An 18460-nucleotide genomic window follows, 5' to 3' on the forward strand; every position below is an offset into this window, starting at 1 on the left:
AAATTATTTCACAGGGTTTTCCCATGGGTCTAGGGTCAGCAATTGTATTTACAGTCACTTCTCGTTAGGTCACCCATCGCTGTAGCTCTGGCTCGTTTAACTTCTTTGCATTTCATTTCCTAAATTTTTTCTTAATTTTTCTTATTATTATTTGGGTTATTTATGACTCTTCACTATAATTTAAATATAGTTCTAGACATTTTGGCTGTTAGGACAAATATTGGTCACCGGAACAGTAGAACGTACGGACTATCTAAAGTGAGGATGTCACAGAGTTCTAGGAAAAGGACTCTCTTCTGAACTCCCAATATTTTGAAAAAGAAAACTTTAAGAGAATGCTTTTCATAGATATGGAAGGGGGTTCCAGGAAAGGACTCTCTCTCGAACTTCCAATATTATATAAAGAGATTGTGGTTTTTACAAACGGCATAAAAAAATTACTTTTAATAAGAAGGTTCAAGGAAAGACTCTCTCCCGAACTCCCATATTTTATAAAGAGACTGTGCAACATTTCTCCCGAGCTCTTATTATTTTCTGATCCATAAAATGACATAAATGCTATAAAATAAAAATGCACTATTCCCTAACTCTATATTGTGTATGATAGCTATACATGTTATTTCTGATCTCTCAGATTTGCTAACCATGCAATGCTCGAACTCATTCTAACGTATCCTACTTTTATTATTTTCGATCTCTTACAGTCACATCCAAACTCTCTTGACTCTATTTATTACATCCAAACTCTAACTACTACATATTATTCATCCGAACTCAAACTATTATTCCTAAACTATTTTGAAATGAGAAACATGCTTTTAATATAAAATAAAATGATAAAAATGATATTTTATAGTACTCCAACAACATAACAGTAATATTTACAAAACAAGCATAAATCAATTTTAACCTTATTTCCCTAAGGGTTCGGCATAGCTAAATATTTATAGAGCTTAGATTCTAACTTATATAACATTGTGGGTATGACTTAAATTACCCGCTTTTAAAGAAACCTGTAGACGCCAAAAATTTTGTCACATCTTACCCCTCTGTAAGGCATAACATGATGCCATAGTATACCTAATGAATTACCAAACTTCGCCTACTGATAATTCATTAAATATACTACAAGGGATTTTCAACCCATTTTTAGTCATTTTAAATATAAGGAAATGTTGAATACTTATTAAAAGTCTTTAGTTAAAGTTTATGTCATGACTCAAAATTTTGATTAATTTGGTATTACGAAAATTTTTTAAACATTTCGACAAAATGCCGGCTAGAAATTAAGAAAACAGTTCTTCAAAACATGTTAAAAACACTCCCAATATACATATATCCATAACTCCATTTAAAATCAACACTATTCAATCTCAAACAGCACAATTTCAACAAGTTTCAATATCATTGAAGTCAATGCAATTTATACATAAAATTTCTCAATTCAATAAAAGAGGACAAAAATAATATTATTACAAATTTGATTTTTACAATTGCTCATTCAGTTCTATAGATACATATGTATAAATATTTTACATCAAAAGAAATTTACAAGGGTATAAAATATTATACCCATACAAGATCCACAAAAGGTTTTCCCCCGGCAGTTATGGCAGCTTACTCTGTTGCTTTGTCCGTCTCCCTATCTGAAGCTGCAAGTAAAAGCCATCACTTTGTAATTTTACTCAATGGTGCACAATAATAATTTCTAAAGTCACAAGAAATAAAATCATTCATTTGGAAACAAAATTTAAAAATTTCCATAATCATAATTCTTAACCCCATGCCAATATTTTTAACAATAATTTATCAAAACAATTGTAAATAATAGCGTTACCAATAATTACACAACTTAAGTCATGACATAAAATTTTACGATCAATGCCGTATTGTACACTACGATAAAGCAATCTACAACCTCACTAACCAAAATTAATGAGGGAGGTGGCTAGCTAGCTAGCTATATGAGTACTCATCCAATCTCAACCTCAAACTGGCAAGCCCCAGAGGGAGGAATATAATCAATCTCAACTCCATAGATGGAGAAAGGATACAATAGAACTATCATGCCAAGGGTGATTTCAAAATCAAATTCAAATCACATTATTCAAATATATTATACAAATCACAAATCATATTTCATTCCAAAATTCTCATTTACAAAGTAGGCAACACACTATTTTTCAAATAAAATTTCCAAGGCCAAAACAATAAAAAATTATTCTTAACTCTTATTCAATTAGTTTTTGAGTAGAAACAATGAATTTAAAATGTTGTGCACAAACCTGTTATGGCTGCTTTGACTTAGTCCACTCTTCCTCCTTCCTTAGAGGGCTTCTTTTCCTCTAAAACACATAATTAGAGTGTTTTAATATCCATTCAAATCACTTCTACTAATTAATCTAACAATTAAAATTTGCATACTTAAATTTTTACTTATAAATTCTCCTAAGGGTTGAGTTTTTTGTATTTGATAAAATTGTGATTACTATTCATATTACTATTCATTCAATATATTGATTTTTTCATAATTAATAGGTATACCATTTCTAAACACATGGTCATACCATATTTTTGGTCACAAATTTGTTAGCATTGGTTGCCCATTGCAATTTAAGGCCTAATAGAATTGATCTCAAAATTTCATATTTGGTCACTAATGTTTACTCTTCCATTGGACCAATCTACACTAGAAATTTAGCTAAACTTTCTTCATCAAAGTTGTTCCTTAAGGTCTCTACTGTAATTCCATTTTTTAGTCACTCCATTTGGAGTTTTGTAGCTCAAGTTATGGCATTTTTACCATAACTAGCCGGATTGGTCATTTGTAGATTTTCTGGTCAAATTTTGGTTTTGGCAGTTTTGGTGACCTAACTTTGATTAGCAATTTAACTAGGTTATGGTCAGTATTTGGGTTTCTATTCTTCATGAAAGTTGTTCTAATATGTCTAAGCTTTCCAATGGTTTAAAAAGCAGGTCATTTGGACTCCTCAACACAAAGTTATGGCCAATTGAACATATACTGTTCATTTGGTTAATTCTGCCTAGAATCAGGGCACCAATTTCAGATTCAACCAAATTTTAGACCAACTTATGATCAGTTTTTGAGCAAGATTTCTTCATAGGAAATGTAGCATTATGACCCTAATTTCATCTTCAATTAGCCTCACACCAATTGGAGCAATACAATTCAACTTATGGCCCTTTAACCTTGTAACACCCCTATTTGTATAGCCTGGTATATTTCATTGTTCCGGTGACCGGTGTCGGTCCGGACAATTAAGGGGATTAGAACCACACTTAAGACAACTAGAGAAACCATAAACACAAATAATTAGTAATTTTCAATTAGTTAAGTATAAATAAGAAAAACAGAACATAAGAAGTTAAACGAGCCGAGAGTCACAACGATGGGTGACCTCCTCAGGAACGATTGCGAAGTCATTTTAAACTCAATTTTCGAACCGTAAAATGTGACGCTACGGTCCTTAGGACCATTATGAACACAGTGGAAAAGAGAAAATCACGAAAAAGAATTGTTAAGCCAGTCAAATAATTAGGTTAGGGAGCCAGAAGAAATATGGAATTATTTGCAAACCGGGATGAACCGGCGAGGGGCAATTTGGTCAATTGACTCCGAGAGCTGACTCTTGACCTAATTGTCAAATAAAATCGGGGAAATGAAAATTTCAGAATCGAGAATTAAATTAAAGAACTAATAAAAAAATAGAAAAAAAATAGAAAAAAAAGAGGAAAATAAAAAAGTAAAAAGGTGATGACATCATGCATGACCTCATGCATGATGTCATAAACAAATTAATTAAATTGGATTTTTGGTCTTCTAAAAGGGATAAAGATAAAAGAAAATAAAAAGAAAAAAAAATTTAGAATTGTCTTCTTCCATCAAGTTGCCACCTCCCTTCTCCGTAAACCCTCCATGGAAACTTCTCCATTAAAGCTTGCACTCAAGCTTTAATTTCTCCACTTAGTCTTAATAACTCCCTTAAATACCTCACTATAACTTGTAATCTCAACTTGTGAAGAAGATTGAAGGAAGAAAGGAGAACAAAAGATTGGGATTTGAGGATCTAAATAAAGGTTAGTCTCTTAACTATCAATTAGTTATTTAAATGCATCATTAGTTACTTAAATGAGTTTAGAAGTTAATGAAGTGAAATAAAAATATGTGAAGAGGACTAAACTGAAATTTCGTCCAACTTGGAGGGAGTATGATTTTGTATGGTTTGAGGGTTTTGAATGAGTGTAGAAATCTTAATTAGTTGAATGATTAGCATTAAAACCATTAAATGTAGTTAAATACAATGATTTAGTGAGATTAGGGTTTGAATGTTAGGGTTTGTGAACCAAAATTTGGAGAAATGCATAAATGATGACTTTGACCTATTGTGAGCTGAAAAATGGTCAATAATGACCAAAGGAGATGTGTTTGAATTGTTGGAAGTGAAGCTAAATTCGGAGGTTGAATGGGCAGCATGACCAAGCAAACTTTGAAGGACCAAAACAGAAATTTTACAAGTCCAATTGATATGCCACCAATTGGGGATGAAAATAGACATAAAATGACACAATTTTCATTAAGGAACCACGCCCAAAAACTGACAAAAACCTAATGAACCAATTAACCAAAGTTGATTAAGAGCAGTCTGCCACTGTACAAACTGACCAAATGAACAATATTTGTTCAGTTGGTCATAAATGGAGTTAGGCAGGTCAAATTGACCTGAAATTTTACCAGTGGTTAGATCACATATAGACCTAAAACTTTCATGAAGAAAACAAGTCCAAATTCTTCCAGAAACCAAGCCATTTGGCCACCCCAAGTTGGTGAGCCAAATCTGCTAGCACCAAACTTTGCCCAGAAAATCTGGGTTATTTTCCATCCGGCAGCCCTGATTCAATGGGCCATAACATGAGCTACAAAACTCCAATTGGGGTGATCCAAAAATGAGAATAAACTTAAGACATTAAGGAACATTTTCTATGAAGGAAGTTTTGCCAAATTCCAACAGTAAAATTGCCAATGGAACTGTGCAACTTGGAGCACCAAAACTGAAAATTTGACAATTTGGCCAAAATGGCTTAAACTTTGAGAAAATGACCAAAACCAACAAATTTAATGACCAAAATGTGATATGTGAGTGAAGTTGGAGTTCCCATACCTATTAAGCCTTAAAAAGTCAACAATTTGACTTGAATAGTGTAGTGAATAGTAACCCAATACACAAAAACTTCGAGAACGTCGAAATTAGCACATTAAAGCTAGGTAAAAATTGAGTGAAATTTATTTTTGGATTTATGCTAAGTTATGGCACTGAAACACTGTGAAATTGTGTGTTTCAGCTGAAAAAGACTTGGAAGCTCTGAGAGACTGAGTCAAGGCCTAGAGGCGACTCACATCAGGTCTGTGCACAGTAATTGTTGTTTAAATATATGATTCTTGAAAATTTGATTTTTCTTGAGTTAATTACGAATTGTGTTGCCATTTATGATTGTGAATATGACTTTGAAAATTTACCAGATTTCTAATAAATTATTTGCATAAATTATTTTGAATTGATTTTATGTTCACACTTAGCATGACAGTATCACATTATTCCTCCTCCATTTATGGGGTTGAGATCGTTTATTTTCCTCCCTCTCTGACTTGCCAGTTGAGGTTGAGATCGGATGAGTACTCATTAGCTAGCTAGCCACCTCCCTCATTGATTTTGATTAATGGGGTTGTAGATTGCTTTGTCGTGGTGTACAACGTGGCATTGATTGGAAATTTTGTGTCATGGCTTAAGTTGTGTATGACTTTGGCAACACTGTGTTTATGAAATTGTTTGACTAAACTGAGTTGATTGAGTTATTGAAGGTTGGGAGTTGTGAAATGTTTTTGGAAGTGCTTTTTTTTAGGTATTTGAAGAACTGCTTTCTCCAATTACAAATGAAACTCTGTCAAAATTTTTATAAAATTTGCGGCAAGATTTAAAATAGACAAAATTTTTACTAGTATTTAAGCTTTGAATAAATGGTTTTTAATTCTCACTAAAATGCTCACCACTTCCAAAATGTAAGAAAATCATTTTAAAATCCCTTGTAGGGTACTTAATGGGTTATCGGTAGGTGAAGTTCGGTAGTTCATTAAGTATTCTACGGGATCATGTTATGCCTTACAGAGGGGTAAGGTGTGACATGTTTTAGTGGTATCAGAGCATGGTTTTTCAATAAATTTTGACTACGTGTATGAACATTTTATTGATAAGTACAACTGCTCAAGTGTCTTAAATTGATACATATGACATATTTACATCATGAATATGCACTAACGGAGGTCAACCTCCTTGTGTCTGATCTCAGGAAGTAGAAAATTTGAGAAAACGAAATGGAAGGAGTAGATCATTCCGAAGAACAATCTGTTGAGGCTGAGGTTCAAGGGGAAGCCCCAGCACTCCAGAACGTGAGTGGGTCAGCCACTCCAGCTCCTGCTCCAGCACCGCAGTTCCATGCTCAAATTGTACAGCAGATGGCTGCATTCTTCCAGCAAATGGCGGGTAATGTGCCACCCTAAGCTCAAATGCCAGTACCTGTAGCACAACCACAGCCCTCAGCTCGGCAATATGAAAAACTGATGAAATTTGGGGCCGCCGAGTTTAAAGGCACTGTGGATCCACTAGAGGCAGAATAGTGGTTGGAAAGAATGGAACGAGTTTACAGAAAACTACAGTGTACGAAAGAGATGAAGTTCGAGTATTCTGTTTCCTTGTTACAAGGGGATGCATATGAATGGTGGAAGACCATCCCCCACAGCCTGGTTGAGCCGCCTGTGCTGACATGGACAGACTTCCTGAGGGAATTCAGGCAGAAATGGGTTCCTGATGCATATGTAGATAAGAAATTGCAAGAATTCTTGAGTTTGAAACAAGGGGACAGAACCATAGCAGAATATGAGAGAGACTTCTCAAGGCTAAGCCACTATATTGGAAGCTTAGTCTCCACCCCCAGAGACAGATGTAAGAGGTTTGAGTTCGGATTAAGGCCGAATTTGAGAATGCAAGTCGTGGGTTTTTGACATCAGAATTTTGCTGAATTGATCTCACAGGCCCTGGAATTGGAAAGAATAGAATCTGAAGGGGCAGTGAAGAAGGGTTCACAAGAGAAAGAGAAGGCTGAAAAGACTACGGGACAAACATCTGAAAGTGGTTCTGGAAAGAGGAAACAGTTTGGGGGATCTAGCTCCCGTAAATCTGGCAGAGGCAGATTTTCTGGCGAAAGACCACCCCGGTCTGGTCAGCCGACCCAACAAGCTTCGCAAGGATCTCTATCAGTACGACAGTGTGAAACTTGTGGGAAAACTCATGGCGGCGTTTGTTTCAAAGCTACTGCGCATGTTTTAACTGTGGAGGGAGCGGACATTTCGCGAAGGATTGCACTAGTCCGCGTCGGCCTGGATCTTTTGCTACATCGGAAGGATCAGCCCAAGTCTCTGCACCTAGAGGGTCACCGTCAGCTGCTAGAGGTAGATGTAGAGGTAGGGGTCCTGGTAGCACTCGTGGAAGTCAGAGCACTGTTAACCAGCCAGTATCCAGTGGCGCACCAGTCAGAGTGTATACTATGCGTCAGAGGGAAGAAGCTGAAACATCAGATGTAGTAGCTGGTATTTTCTCTATCCTTGACCAAGATGTGTATGTGTTATTTGATCCTGGCTCCACACATTCGTATGTTAGTGCTAGGGTGATGTATTCTACTGCTATTCAGTGTGTACCAATGGACTATGATGTGCTAGTAACTAGTCCATTAGGCTAGGAGGTCAGGGTAAATAGGCTATATAGGGATTGTCCTTTGGTGATCCAAGGACACACTTTTTTGTCTGATTTAATTGAAATACCCTTCAGAGATTATGATATTATCTTGGGCATGGATTGGTTAGCCAGGCATCATGCGATGATTGACTGTAGACTGAAAACAGTCACTTTTGGTCTTCCTCAGTATGGTGATGTAGTAATACATGGGGAGAGACAGTTATTGCCTTCAAACATCATTTCAGCTGCACTGGCTAGGAAAATGATTAGGAAAGGGTGTGAGGCATACTTGGCACATGTGATAGACACCCAAGTGGGGAGTCCAGCACTGAAGGACATTCCTACTGTATGTGAATTTCCGGATGTATTTCCTGAAGAATTGCCAGGATTACCTCCAAAAAGAGAAGTACAGTTTGAAATTGATATTATGCCTAGTGTGGATCCAATCTCCATAACACCATACAGAATGGCACCAGCAAAACTAAAGGAATTGAAAGTGCAGTTGCAAGAGTTGCTTGACAAGGGCTTTATCCGCCCTAGTGTGTCACCGTCGGGAGCGCTAGTATTGTTGGTAAACAAGAAGGATGGCACTCTCCGGTTATGCATTGACTATCGGCAGTTGAATAAGGTGACAATAAAGAACAGATACCCATTGCCTCGTATTGATGATTTGTTTAATCAGTTGAGGGGTGCAGCTGTATTCTCCAAAATAGACCTGAGATCAGGTTATTATCAGTTCAAAGTACAAGAGCAGAGTATACTTAAAACTGCCTTCAGAACCCGCTGTGGCCATTATGAGTTCTTGGTCATGCCATTCGGGTTAACTAATGCTCCGGCTGCTTTTATGCATCTGATGAACACTATCTTCAGACCATACCTCGACCAGTTTGTTGTGGTATTTATTGATGATATATTGGTCTATTCGAGGAATGCAGAAGAGCATGATAGACATATGTGGATTGTACTGCAGACTTTGAGGGAGAAACAGCTATACGCTAAATTGTCGAAATGTGAATTTTGGCTGAAAGAGATATCCTTTTTGGGGCACATAGTATCAGCAGAGGTATTAAGGTAGATCCTAGCAAGATTGAAGCTGTCCTTAATTGGAAGCCACCCAGAAATGTCACAGATTTGCGTCAAGTTAGTTGGATACTACCATCGATTTGTGAAGGGATTCTCCATGTTGGCATCTCCATTGACCAAGTTGCTTAGAAAAGATGTGAAATTTCAGTGGACGGACAAATGCCAGCAAAGTTTTGATGAATTGAAAAGATGTTTGATAGAGGCTCCAGTCCTGACTTTACCTACACCGGGTAAAGAATATACAGTTTACAGCGATGCTTCTCACAATGGGTTAGGTTGTGTGTTGATGCAAGATCGAAATGTCATTGCCTATGCATCACGCCAGCTAAAACCGCATGAGAGGAATTATCCGACACATGATTTGGAGTTTGCAGCTATCGTGTTTGCTCTTAAGATCTGGAGACATTATTTGTATGGGGAGAAGTGTTACATCTATACAGATCATAAGAGTTTGAAGTATTTGGGCACCCAGAAAGAGCTTAATTTGTGACAGAGGAGATGGTTAGAGTTGATAAAAGACTATGATTGTCTGATAAACTATCAGCCAGGGAAAGCTAATGTTGTGGTTGACGCCCTAAGTCGCAAGACTATGGCAAGTCTACAGGTTACTCCTTTGTCTTTGGTACATGAGTTGAGATCATTACATGCCAGTTTAGAGATTAATGATGATGAGCAGATAGCAGTTGCATGGCATGTACAGCCAGTTTTAATTGATCAGATCAGAATGGCTGCTCAAAATGATGAAAAGTATCAGAAGCTGTTGGAGGAAGTTCAGCAGGGCAAGAAACCAGAGTTCTCAATTAGAGATGATGGTTTACTACTACACCAGGGCAGAATATGTGTTCCTAATAATTTTGATTTGAGGCAGATCATTTTGAAGGAAGCACATGAGTCTCCTTTTGCAATGCACCCTGGTGGTACAAAAATGTATAGAGGGCTAAAGGAGCATTACTGGTGGATGGGTTTAAAGAGAGATGTGGCAGAGTTTGTATCCAAATGCCTAACTTGTCAGCAAGTAAAGGCAGAGCATCAAGTACCAACTGGGTTGTTACATCCACCGCCGCGTAATGGAAATGGGAAAGAATAACTATGGATTTTGTGATGGGACTTCCGAGAACACAGAAGAGTCATGATGCAGTATGGGTCATTGTCGACAGACTAACTAAGTCTGCTCATTTTCTCACAAATCAATGGACTATAGTTTGGACAGATTGGCGGGTTGTACATTGATGAGATTGTGAGACCGCATGGAGTGCCGATCCATTGTATCGCATGCAGATCCTAGGTTCACTTCTAAATTCGGGGTAGTCTTGAGAGCCTAGGAACTAGATTGAACTTCAAGATTACATTCCACCCACGCATGCATGGCCACCGAGAGGGTAATTCAGATCTTGGAGGATATGCTACGGGCTTGTGTGATTGAATTTGAGGGTAGTTGGGATACACACTTGCCTTTGATTGAGTTTGCTTATAACAACAGCTACCAATCAAGCATTGGGATGCCTCCATATGAAGCTTTGTATGGTTGGAAATATAGAACCCCGTTGTGTTGGGATGACGTGGGTGAAACAAAAATAATTGGACCCGAAATTGTTCAACAGACTGAAGAGAAAATCAGGGTGATAGAGATCGACTTAAAATCTGCATCAGACCGTCAAAAGTCTTATGTTGATTTGAAAAGAAGGGATATCGAATATGCAGTGGGTGAGAAAGTTTTCCTCAAGGTTTCTCCTTGGAAGAGGATTATGAGATTCGGCAGGAAGGGGAAACTAAGTCCTCGTTTTATCGGACCATATGAGGCATTGGAAAGAGTGGGTCCTTTGGCTTATCGTTTGGCACTACCTCCAGAGTTAGAGAAGATACATAACGTCTTCCATGTGTCGATGTTGAGGAGGTATCGATCAGACCCATCTCATGTACTACCAGTAGAAGAAATTGAAGTGAATCCAAACCTCACATATGAAGAAGAACCCATAAAGATTCTGGCTTATGAGGTGAAGTAGCTACGAAACAAGCAGATACCATTGGTAAAAGTGCTGTGGAACCATCATTCGGGCCCGGAGGCTACTTGGGAACGAGAGGAGGACATGAGGAGACAACACCCACAGCTGTTCTGAGATTGATACCAGGTAAAATTTCAAGACGAAATTTATTTTAAGGGGGGGAGAATTGTAACACCCCTATTTGTATAGCCTGGTATATTTCATTGTTCCAGTGACCGGTGTCGGTTCAGACAATTAAGGGGATTAGAACCACACTTAAGACAACTAGAGAAACCATAAACACAAATAATTAGTAATGTTCAATTAGTTAAGTATAAATAAGAAAAACAGAACATAAGAAGTTAAACGAGCCGAGAGTCACAGCGATGGGTGACCTCCTCGGGAACGACTGCGAAGTCATTTTAAACTCAATTTTCGAACAGTAAAATGTGACGCTGCATTCCTTAGGACCATTATGAACACAGTGGAAAAGAGAAAATCACAAAAAAGAATTGTTAAGCCAGTCAAATAATTAGGTCAGGGAGCCAGAAGAAATATAGAATTATTTGCAAACCGGGATGAACCGGCGAGGGGCAATTTGGTCAATTGACCCCGAGAGCTGACTCCTAACCTAACTATCAAATAAAATCGGGGAAAAGAAAATTTCAGAATCGAGAATTAAATTAAAGAACTAATAGAAAAATAGAAAAAAAAAATAGAAAAAAAAGAGGAAAATGAAAAAGTAAAAAGGTGATGACATAATGCATGACTCATGCATGATGTCATAAACAAATTAATTAAATTATTTATTAAATTGGATTTTTGGTCTTCTAAAAGGGATAAAGATAAAAGAAAATAAAAAAGAAAAAAAAATTTTAGAATTGTCTTCTTCTTCCATCAAGTTGCCGCCTCCCTTCTCCATAAACCCTCCATGGAAACTTCTCCATTAAAGCTTGCACTCAAGCTTTAATTTCTCCACTTAGTCTTAATAACTCCCTTAAATACCTCACTATAACTTATAATCTCAACTTGAGAAGAAGATTGAAGGAAGAAAGGAGAACAAAAGATTGGGATTTGAGGATCTAAATAAAGGTTAGTCTCTTAACTATCAATTAGTTATTTAAATGCATCAGTAGTTACTTAAATGAGTTTAGAAGTTAATGAAGTGAAATAAAAATATGTGAAGAGGACTAAATTGAAATTTCATCCAGCTTGGAGGGAGTATGATTTTGTATGGTTTGAGGGTTTTGAATGAGTGTAGAAACCTTAATTAGTTGAATGATTAGCATTAAAACCATTAAATGTAGTTAAATACAATGATTTAGTGAGATTAGGGTTTGAATGTTAGGGTTTGTGAACCAAAATTTGGAGAAATGCATAAATGATGACTTTGACCTATTGTGAGCTGAAAAATGGTCAATAATGACCAAAGGAGATGTGTTTGAATTGTTGGAAGTGAAGCCAAATTCGGAGGTTGAATGGTCATGCTGCTGGCAGCATGACCAAGCCAACTTTGAAGGACTAAAACGGAAATTTTACAAGTCCAATTGATATGCCACCAATTGGGGATGAAAATAGACATAAAATGACACAATTTTCATTAAGGAACCATGCTCAAAAACTGACCAAAACCTAGTGAACCAATTGACCAAAGTTGATTAAGAGCAGTCTGCCACTGTACAAAGGGCCTGTTTCGTTTAACTGTTGGATGTAGCTGATAACTGGTAGCTGATAGCTGTTACTGTTAGCTGATAGCTGATAGCTGATAGCTGATAGTAACTGATTGATGTTAAGTGTTCGGTAAAATTATGTTGGCTACTGCTGTTCAGATGTAAAATGACCAATAAGGGTATGTATCATGTAATTTATTTTATTATTAAAATAATTATATAATTATTAATTTCTTATATATTGCTAATTATTTTATTATTGAAATAAATATATATTATTAATTTATTATTTCAACAAATTTAATTATTATTGAAATATATAAATAAAAATTAAATATTTTAAAGTAAAATATATTTGAAACTATAGTAAATAATATTTATTTAAAAAAATTAAAAATCATTGTTTGCCAACATTAAACTACAAGCGATTTGATCACGTAATGCATTCATTTGAAGTGCTCCACTTTCTTGACTACTTTCTTCCGCTTGAATGTCATCTACATCACGAAATATGTCTGGTGGTATAAAATTTGGACTTTTATCTAATCGTTCAAATGCTGGATCAGCCAACGCTTTTCTTCGAATGTAATTATGTAATGCCATGGACACAACTACTATATCTCTTTGTACATAAAATGAATAAGGAGGCACTGTTCGTAATATCTTCCATCTTTCCTTCCAAACTCCAAAAGTTCGTTCAATGCAACATCTTAGAGATGAATGCCAATGATTAAAAATTTCTTTGAGTCCTCTTGGTCTTCCACCACGTTGAAAATCAGGTAAATGATATCTAGTACCTTTATAAGGTGCAAGATATCCTTCCATCTGTTGATATCCAGCATCCACTATATAATATTTTCCTACATATGAAATATATTTTATTAAAAAAACAAATCACTAATGTATAATAGTATAAGGTTTGTGTGTATATATTTGTGTACATCTGTGTACTTGCCTTTTTATGACCAATTGAAAAAAGAAATGAGAAAAATGAAAATAAAATACGCATTTACCTGGTGGTGGTTTGGGAAAGTTTAAATTTTGTTTATTGATAGCATACTGGAAAAGGCGTCCATCATGAGCTGTACCTTCCCATCCTGCCATTACGAATGTAAATTGCATATCAAAGCTACAAGCAGCCATAATATTCTGGGTAGGCACCCCTTTTCTACCAATAAATCGAATCAAATTTTCTTCTTGAACACAAGCAGACACATGAGTTCCATCAATTGCTCCAATGCAGTCCTATTTTTCAAATGTTTAGATTTTAAAATTAAAATACTTAATGATTTTTAATGATATTTGTAATATAGTACTACATATAAAGATAAGAAAAAAATTTGAAAAATATACCTTGAAATGAGGCATATATCTGTCATCATTCAGTATCTCAGGAGGAATATTACTGAACGTGGGGTCTGTCGGTTTTATCATATCAATTGATAAGCACAGCATTGCTTTTAATACTTCATGAAAGTTCCTACTGACAGTTTCTCCTGAATGCTGAAACCTTTCCTGAACTTGCCTATTTGAAGCTCCCAAAGCTAGAACATATAAAAACATGCCAACTTTTTCTAAAATAGTCATTTTTTTAGAACATTTTAATTTGTAATGACACTCTAAGTCTAGACAAAGTTTTATTAATGTGTCTTTATCCATTCTGAATAAATTAACACATCTTCTCTCATTACCTCTCATTATTTCTTGTAACCATACAAGTCCTGTATGGAATGAATCCATACAAGGTTCTTTATGAATATAAGACAAGTAATAGCTACATATAATATCAACTGCATATGTGGTTGTCTGCCAAACTTCATCGTCATCATCATCCCAAATCATTCGCTGAACAACATTCATATCTATCAAGAAAAAATAAAAACAAATAAACCTCATATATAAATTAATATCAAGTACTAAATATTTTAACTTTAAAAGTTCATGATTACACTAAAACTTTATTGCAATGCCAAACTTGATAATTAAGAGTTCAAACAAGTAATGAAAATAAGAAAAATAGCAAATACAAGTAATAGCATCTACTAAGTAGAAGGCTTCCACACACCATTAGTCCATAATGAGAAATGAAATTGAAGCCATTTCCACTTTGTTTCTGCATCTTCGAGAGTATTGTACATCTCTCTTTTTGACTTTTGATCAAGTAATAGTGTGCAGAAAAAATGAATATCGCTTCCTTTCTCTATAAGTGGCAAAGTTAATACATCTTTCATAACTTCTTCAATAGAACAACCCGGGCGATCTCCCAAAAGACTACACATAGTTGCAGTCTTAGACTCCATGGTCTCTTTTATAGTTTCTTTTAGCTCTTTAATCAGTCACTCATCCGTAGCACTCAAACCTTTTTGCCCCTATTATCCTTTTTTTTCTTTGTTGCAAGGTCATTAGACAACTCTTTCCTCTTTTGTTTTTGCACGTTATGTTGACTATTATCATTTTTTGTATTCTCTAAACCCACATTTTCACCTACTGCTTAACTGAATGAACCTCCAGATCCAAAATCAGCATTCATCATTTCATTTAAATCATCATCAAAATTAGATTCTGCATTAATATTCTCCTCAACATGATCTGCGGTATCAAATTGTTGCATCTCCTGAGTTTCATTAGGTAAAACTCCAGATGATGGTGCATATGCAAATTCTCCAGTAGCCACAGTTCCTAGAAATAATTCTTGATAGTTTTCATAAAGCTCTTGTCCAATTCCTTTCTCTCGAAATCTTGCAAAATTTGAATTTTCCTAATACATATAAAAATCAAAACACTAGTGTTAATAAATAATTAAATGCCTATTTGTTTAATAAAGCCTTAAAAGCTAGTTCTTTATTTAACTTACCTTAATTTTTTCGTTCCACCACTCATCAGGAGCAACAACTGTGCCTTTTATGGGATCCCATCCTAATCCTGTTTCATTCCCTTTTAATGCTTTCCACATCTTCCATTGATCTTTCATCCAATCCCACTTGTGCCTTAATTGCTCTTTAGTATACTCTACACCAACTTGCCTCAATTCATTCTGTAACCATGTATATCCTTTGTCACCCCATCCACCACCATTTCTCTTGCCCAAATTAGTGCCTCGAACACAAATTTTAACAAACAAGTTAAATTGTTCACTACTCCATGCAACCCTTCCAAAGACTTTATTTTTTGTAGCCATATCAACCTATAAAGATGAATGCTATTAACTCCAAATAAAAATAACATTCAAGTAAATAAAAGTATGCAAAAGTATTAAACATAAATCCCCATTTGAGATTAATTCAAGAAAAAAACCATGAAAGTAAGTTTCCTATTTTGTAAGAATTCAAGCTTTTGAAAGGCAAATAAAACTAAAAATAATAATCTAGACCTTCAGTATTACATGAATTTATCATGAGATAACTAATAATAACTCTTTCCATAATCTCCAAATTCCAATGATAAACATCAAATAATTCCTAGTATTATAGCTAATTCCAGCATTAAAATTGATCATGAGAATTGGAAATTGACTTGTTTAGTTAATAAAAGAACTGTACAACCAACTTCTATTACAAATTGACCTCTTGAAAAAATACCAAGAAACACGAGATCACCATATTCTAGACTTTATATATCTAACATAATTAACATTTCTTTTTTTCATATTAATTGTTTAATTTTAAAGTTTGTTCTATCTTGGATTAAGAACAATGTTCAACCAAAACCAAATCAGTAGTAATGAGAATTCGAAGGGCTGATCAATAAATTTGAGCCATACTACTTTCAGGTCCCTAATTATTTCCAAGGAGTGATTCCCATATTTGGCAAAATTAATAATGTCCTCAACTAAATTATTATCTCATATCTGGGTTACTAAACATACTGGAATTAGATTGAACCTTTTGGATCGATTCAAAGGGCAATGAATAACAACTTGTCATAAGCTCTCATGCTATATAAATATAACAAATCTTTTTCCCTAAGAAAGTTCTGCTAGAAATAAACATTGTGTTTGAAGCACTATATTTGATGCTTAATTCAACAATATTTGACCAAAGGTGCTTAATAATAACATAAATAGTTATTGCTCCCCATGTTTTCAGGCAATCATGCACCAAATAAAAGTAATTACTGATTCTTCTTTCTGTTAGTGTAGCTTTCTATTCATTACAATTAACCTTTTTAATTAACATCTATAGCAGAATCAAACTGAAGAAAATTTTCATTTCATTTAAGTAATAGTTTCAGCATACCTTCAAGGTTCTAGAAAATCACAATAAAGATCCACACACTTTCAAGGCATCTAACCATGCCCTATGAAGGCCCACAAAAGGAACTCAAGGTACAATTTGATGTCTCATGTGTTTTAATTTTTCTACTTGATCTCAAATGTGTTAGACCTATTCTAAATTCCAACAACCAAAACTCCATTTGAAACAGGCTTGAGTCCATATGATACATTGGAAGCAAAGGAGTAATTGAAATAATTCATGATGTGATGACTATTCTAATGCAAAGCATTCATACATCTAAAGATGTCTATCATCATAAATGGAACAAGATTATTACTGTTCTAGGCAGAGAACATAATTTCTAAGTCAAGCTCTTAGATTCATAAACACCATTAATTCTTTTCATTGTGAGGTGAATAGCATCAGAAAAAAAAAAAAATTATATATATATATATATATATATATAAAAGTTAAATTGATGTCTATCATCATAAATGAAACATTCAATCATAAATGAAATTTTATGGAATTAGTTGATGTCTATCATCATAAATGGAACATTTAAGAACACCCACACATATATATATAGCAGCTATTGTTAACTTTTTTCTTTGTGAGGTGAATAGGAAAAAAATAAATTGAATTTTTTATTATGAGGTGAATAGCATCGGAAATCATTGGGAGGTGAATATATATATATATATATATATATATATATATATATATATATAGCAGCTATTGTTGACTTTTTTCTCTTTGTGAGGTGAATAGGAAAAAAATAAATTTTGGGAGGTGAATAGCATCGGAATCATTGAGAGGTGAATATATATATATATATATATATATCAACTGGCAGCTATTGTTGACTTTTTTCTCTTTATGAGGTGAATAGGAAAAAAATAAATTTTGGGAGGTGAATAGCATCGGAATCATTGAGAGGTGAATATATATATATATATATATATATATATATCAACTGCAACCAAAGAAAAAATCAATTTCTTTTATATATATATATATAGCAATTATTTTGTCATTGCGTGGTGAACAGAGAAAAAGAAATTGATTTTTTCTTTGGTTGCAGTTGATATATATATATATATATATATATATATATATATATATATATATATATATATATATATATATATATATACAGCAATTATCTTGTCATTGCATGGTGAACAGAGAAAAGGAAATTGATTTTTTCTTTGTGAGGTGAAATGCATCGGGGGAAAAGAAATTGCAGTTGATAAATATATATATATATATATATATATATATATATATATATATATATAGCAATTATTTTGTCATTGCATGGTGGACAGAGAAAAAGAAATTGATTTTTTCTTTGTGAGGTGAAATGCATCGGGGGAAAAAAAATTTCAGTTGATATATATATATATGCAACTAAACTGAAATTATAATGTATGAGTTCATAATTTGAGTTTAGGGTTGTTACCTTTCACTCTATGTTCATAAGCAGTGCAATCACATATCATTAGAATTAAATTAAATTCAAAACTAAAAAAGGAGACATAACAGTAATATAAATAGAATTAAAAATCAGAAAATCATACCTTCTTAACTCAATAAGGGATAATCTGATGCACTTTAATGTCACAAATTAATTCTACCTTGAGAAGAAATTAGAATTTCAATTGATAAGCTCAAGAAGGAGACACAATGATGGCATAGAAATT

General features: G+C 34.5%; 2 protein-coding genes across 2 annotated transcripts; both read right to left on the reverse strand.

The window, feature by feature from the left end:
• Window positions 1–13384: 13384 nt before the first annotated feature.
• LOC110662822 (uncharacterized) lies at window positions 13385–14786 on the reverse strand. Its single transcript, XM_021821953.2, has 2 exons — window positions 14606–14786; window positions 13385–14402 (listed from the first exon to the last, which is right to left on the reverse strand). Exons 1-2 carry the CDS (start codon window positions 14769–14771, stop codon window positions 13801–13803), a joined length of 768 nt encoding a protein of 255 aa, XP_021677645.2. The 5' UTR covers window positions 14772–14786; the 3' UTR covers window positions 13385–13800.
• Window positions 14787–15031: 245 nt separating this feature from the next.
• Window positions 15032–15718, reverse strand: LOC131182133 (L10-interacting MYB domain-containing protein-like). Its single transcript, XM_058150782.1, has 2 exons — window positions 15395–15718; window positions 15032–15298 (listed from the first exon to the last, which is right to left on the reverse strand). The coding sequence occupies exons 1-2, from the start codon at window positions 15716–15718 to the stop codon at window positions 15032–15034; spliced, it is 591 nt and encodes a 196-aa protein (XP_058006765.1).
• Between the last annotated feature and the right edge of the window lie 2742 nt (window positions 15719–18460).

The sequence above is a fragment of the Hevea brasiliensis genome, chromosome 8 (assembly GCF_030052815.1).
Source record: "Hevea brasiliensis isolate MT/VB/25A 57/8 chromosome 8, ASM3005281v1, whole genome shotgun sequence".
Classification (NCBI taxonomy): domain Eukaryota; kingdom Viridiplantae; phylum Streptophyta; class Magnoliopsida; order Malpighiales; family Euphorbiaceae; genus Hevea; species Hevea brasiliensis.

What these genes read in the sequence shown, in the direction of transcription:
- LOC110662822 (XM_021821953.2), bottom strand. Translation starts at nt 14,771, where the DNA reads ATGAAAGATGTATTAACTTTGCCACTTATAGAGAAAGGAAGCGATATT. An exon ending in TTTCTCATTATGGACTAATG is followed by an intron (nt 14,403 to 14,605) that starts GTGTGTGGAAGC and finishes TTTTCTTGATAG; the next exon opens with ATATGAATGTTGTTCAGCGA.
- LOC131182133 (XM_058150782.1), bottom strand. Translation starts at nt 15,718, where the DNA reads ATGGCTACAAAAAATAAAGTCTTTGGAAGGGTTGCATGGAGTAGTGAA. An exon ending in GGTGGAACGAAAAAATTAAG is followed by an intron (nt 15,299 to 15,394) that starts GTAAGTTAAATA and finishes TATATGTATTAG; the next exon opens with GAAAATTCAAATTTTGCAAG.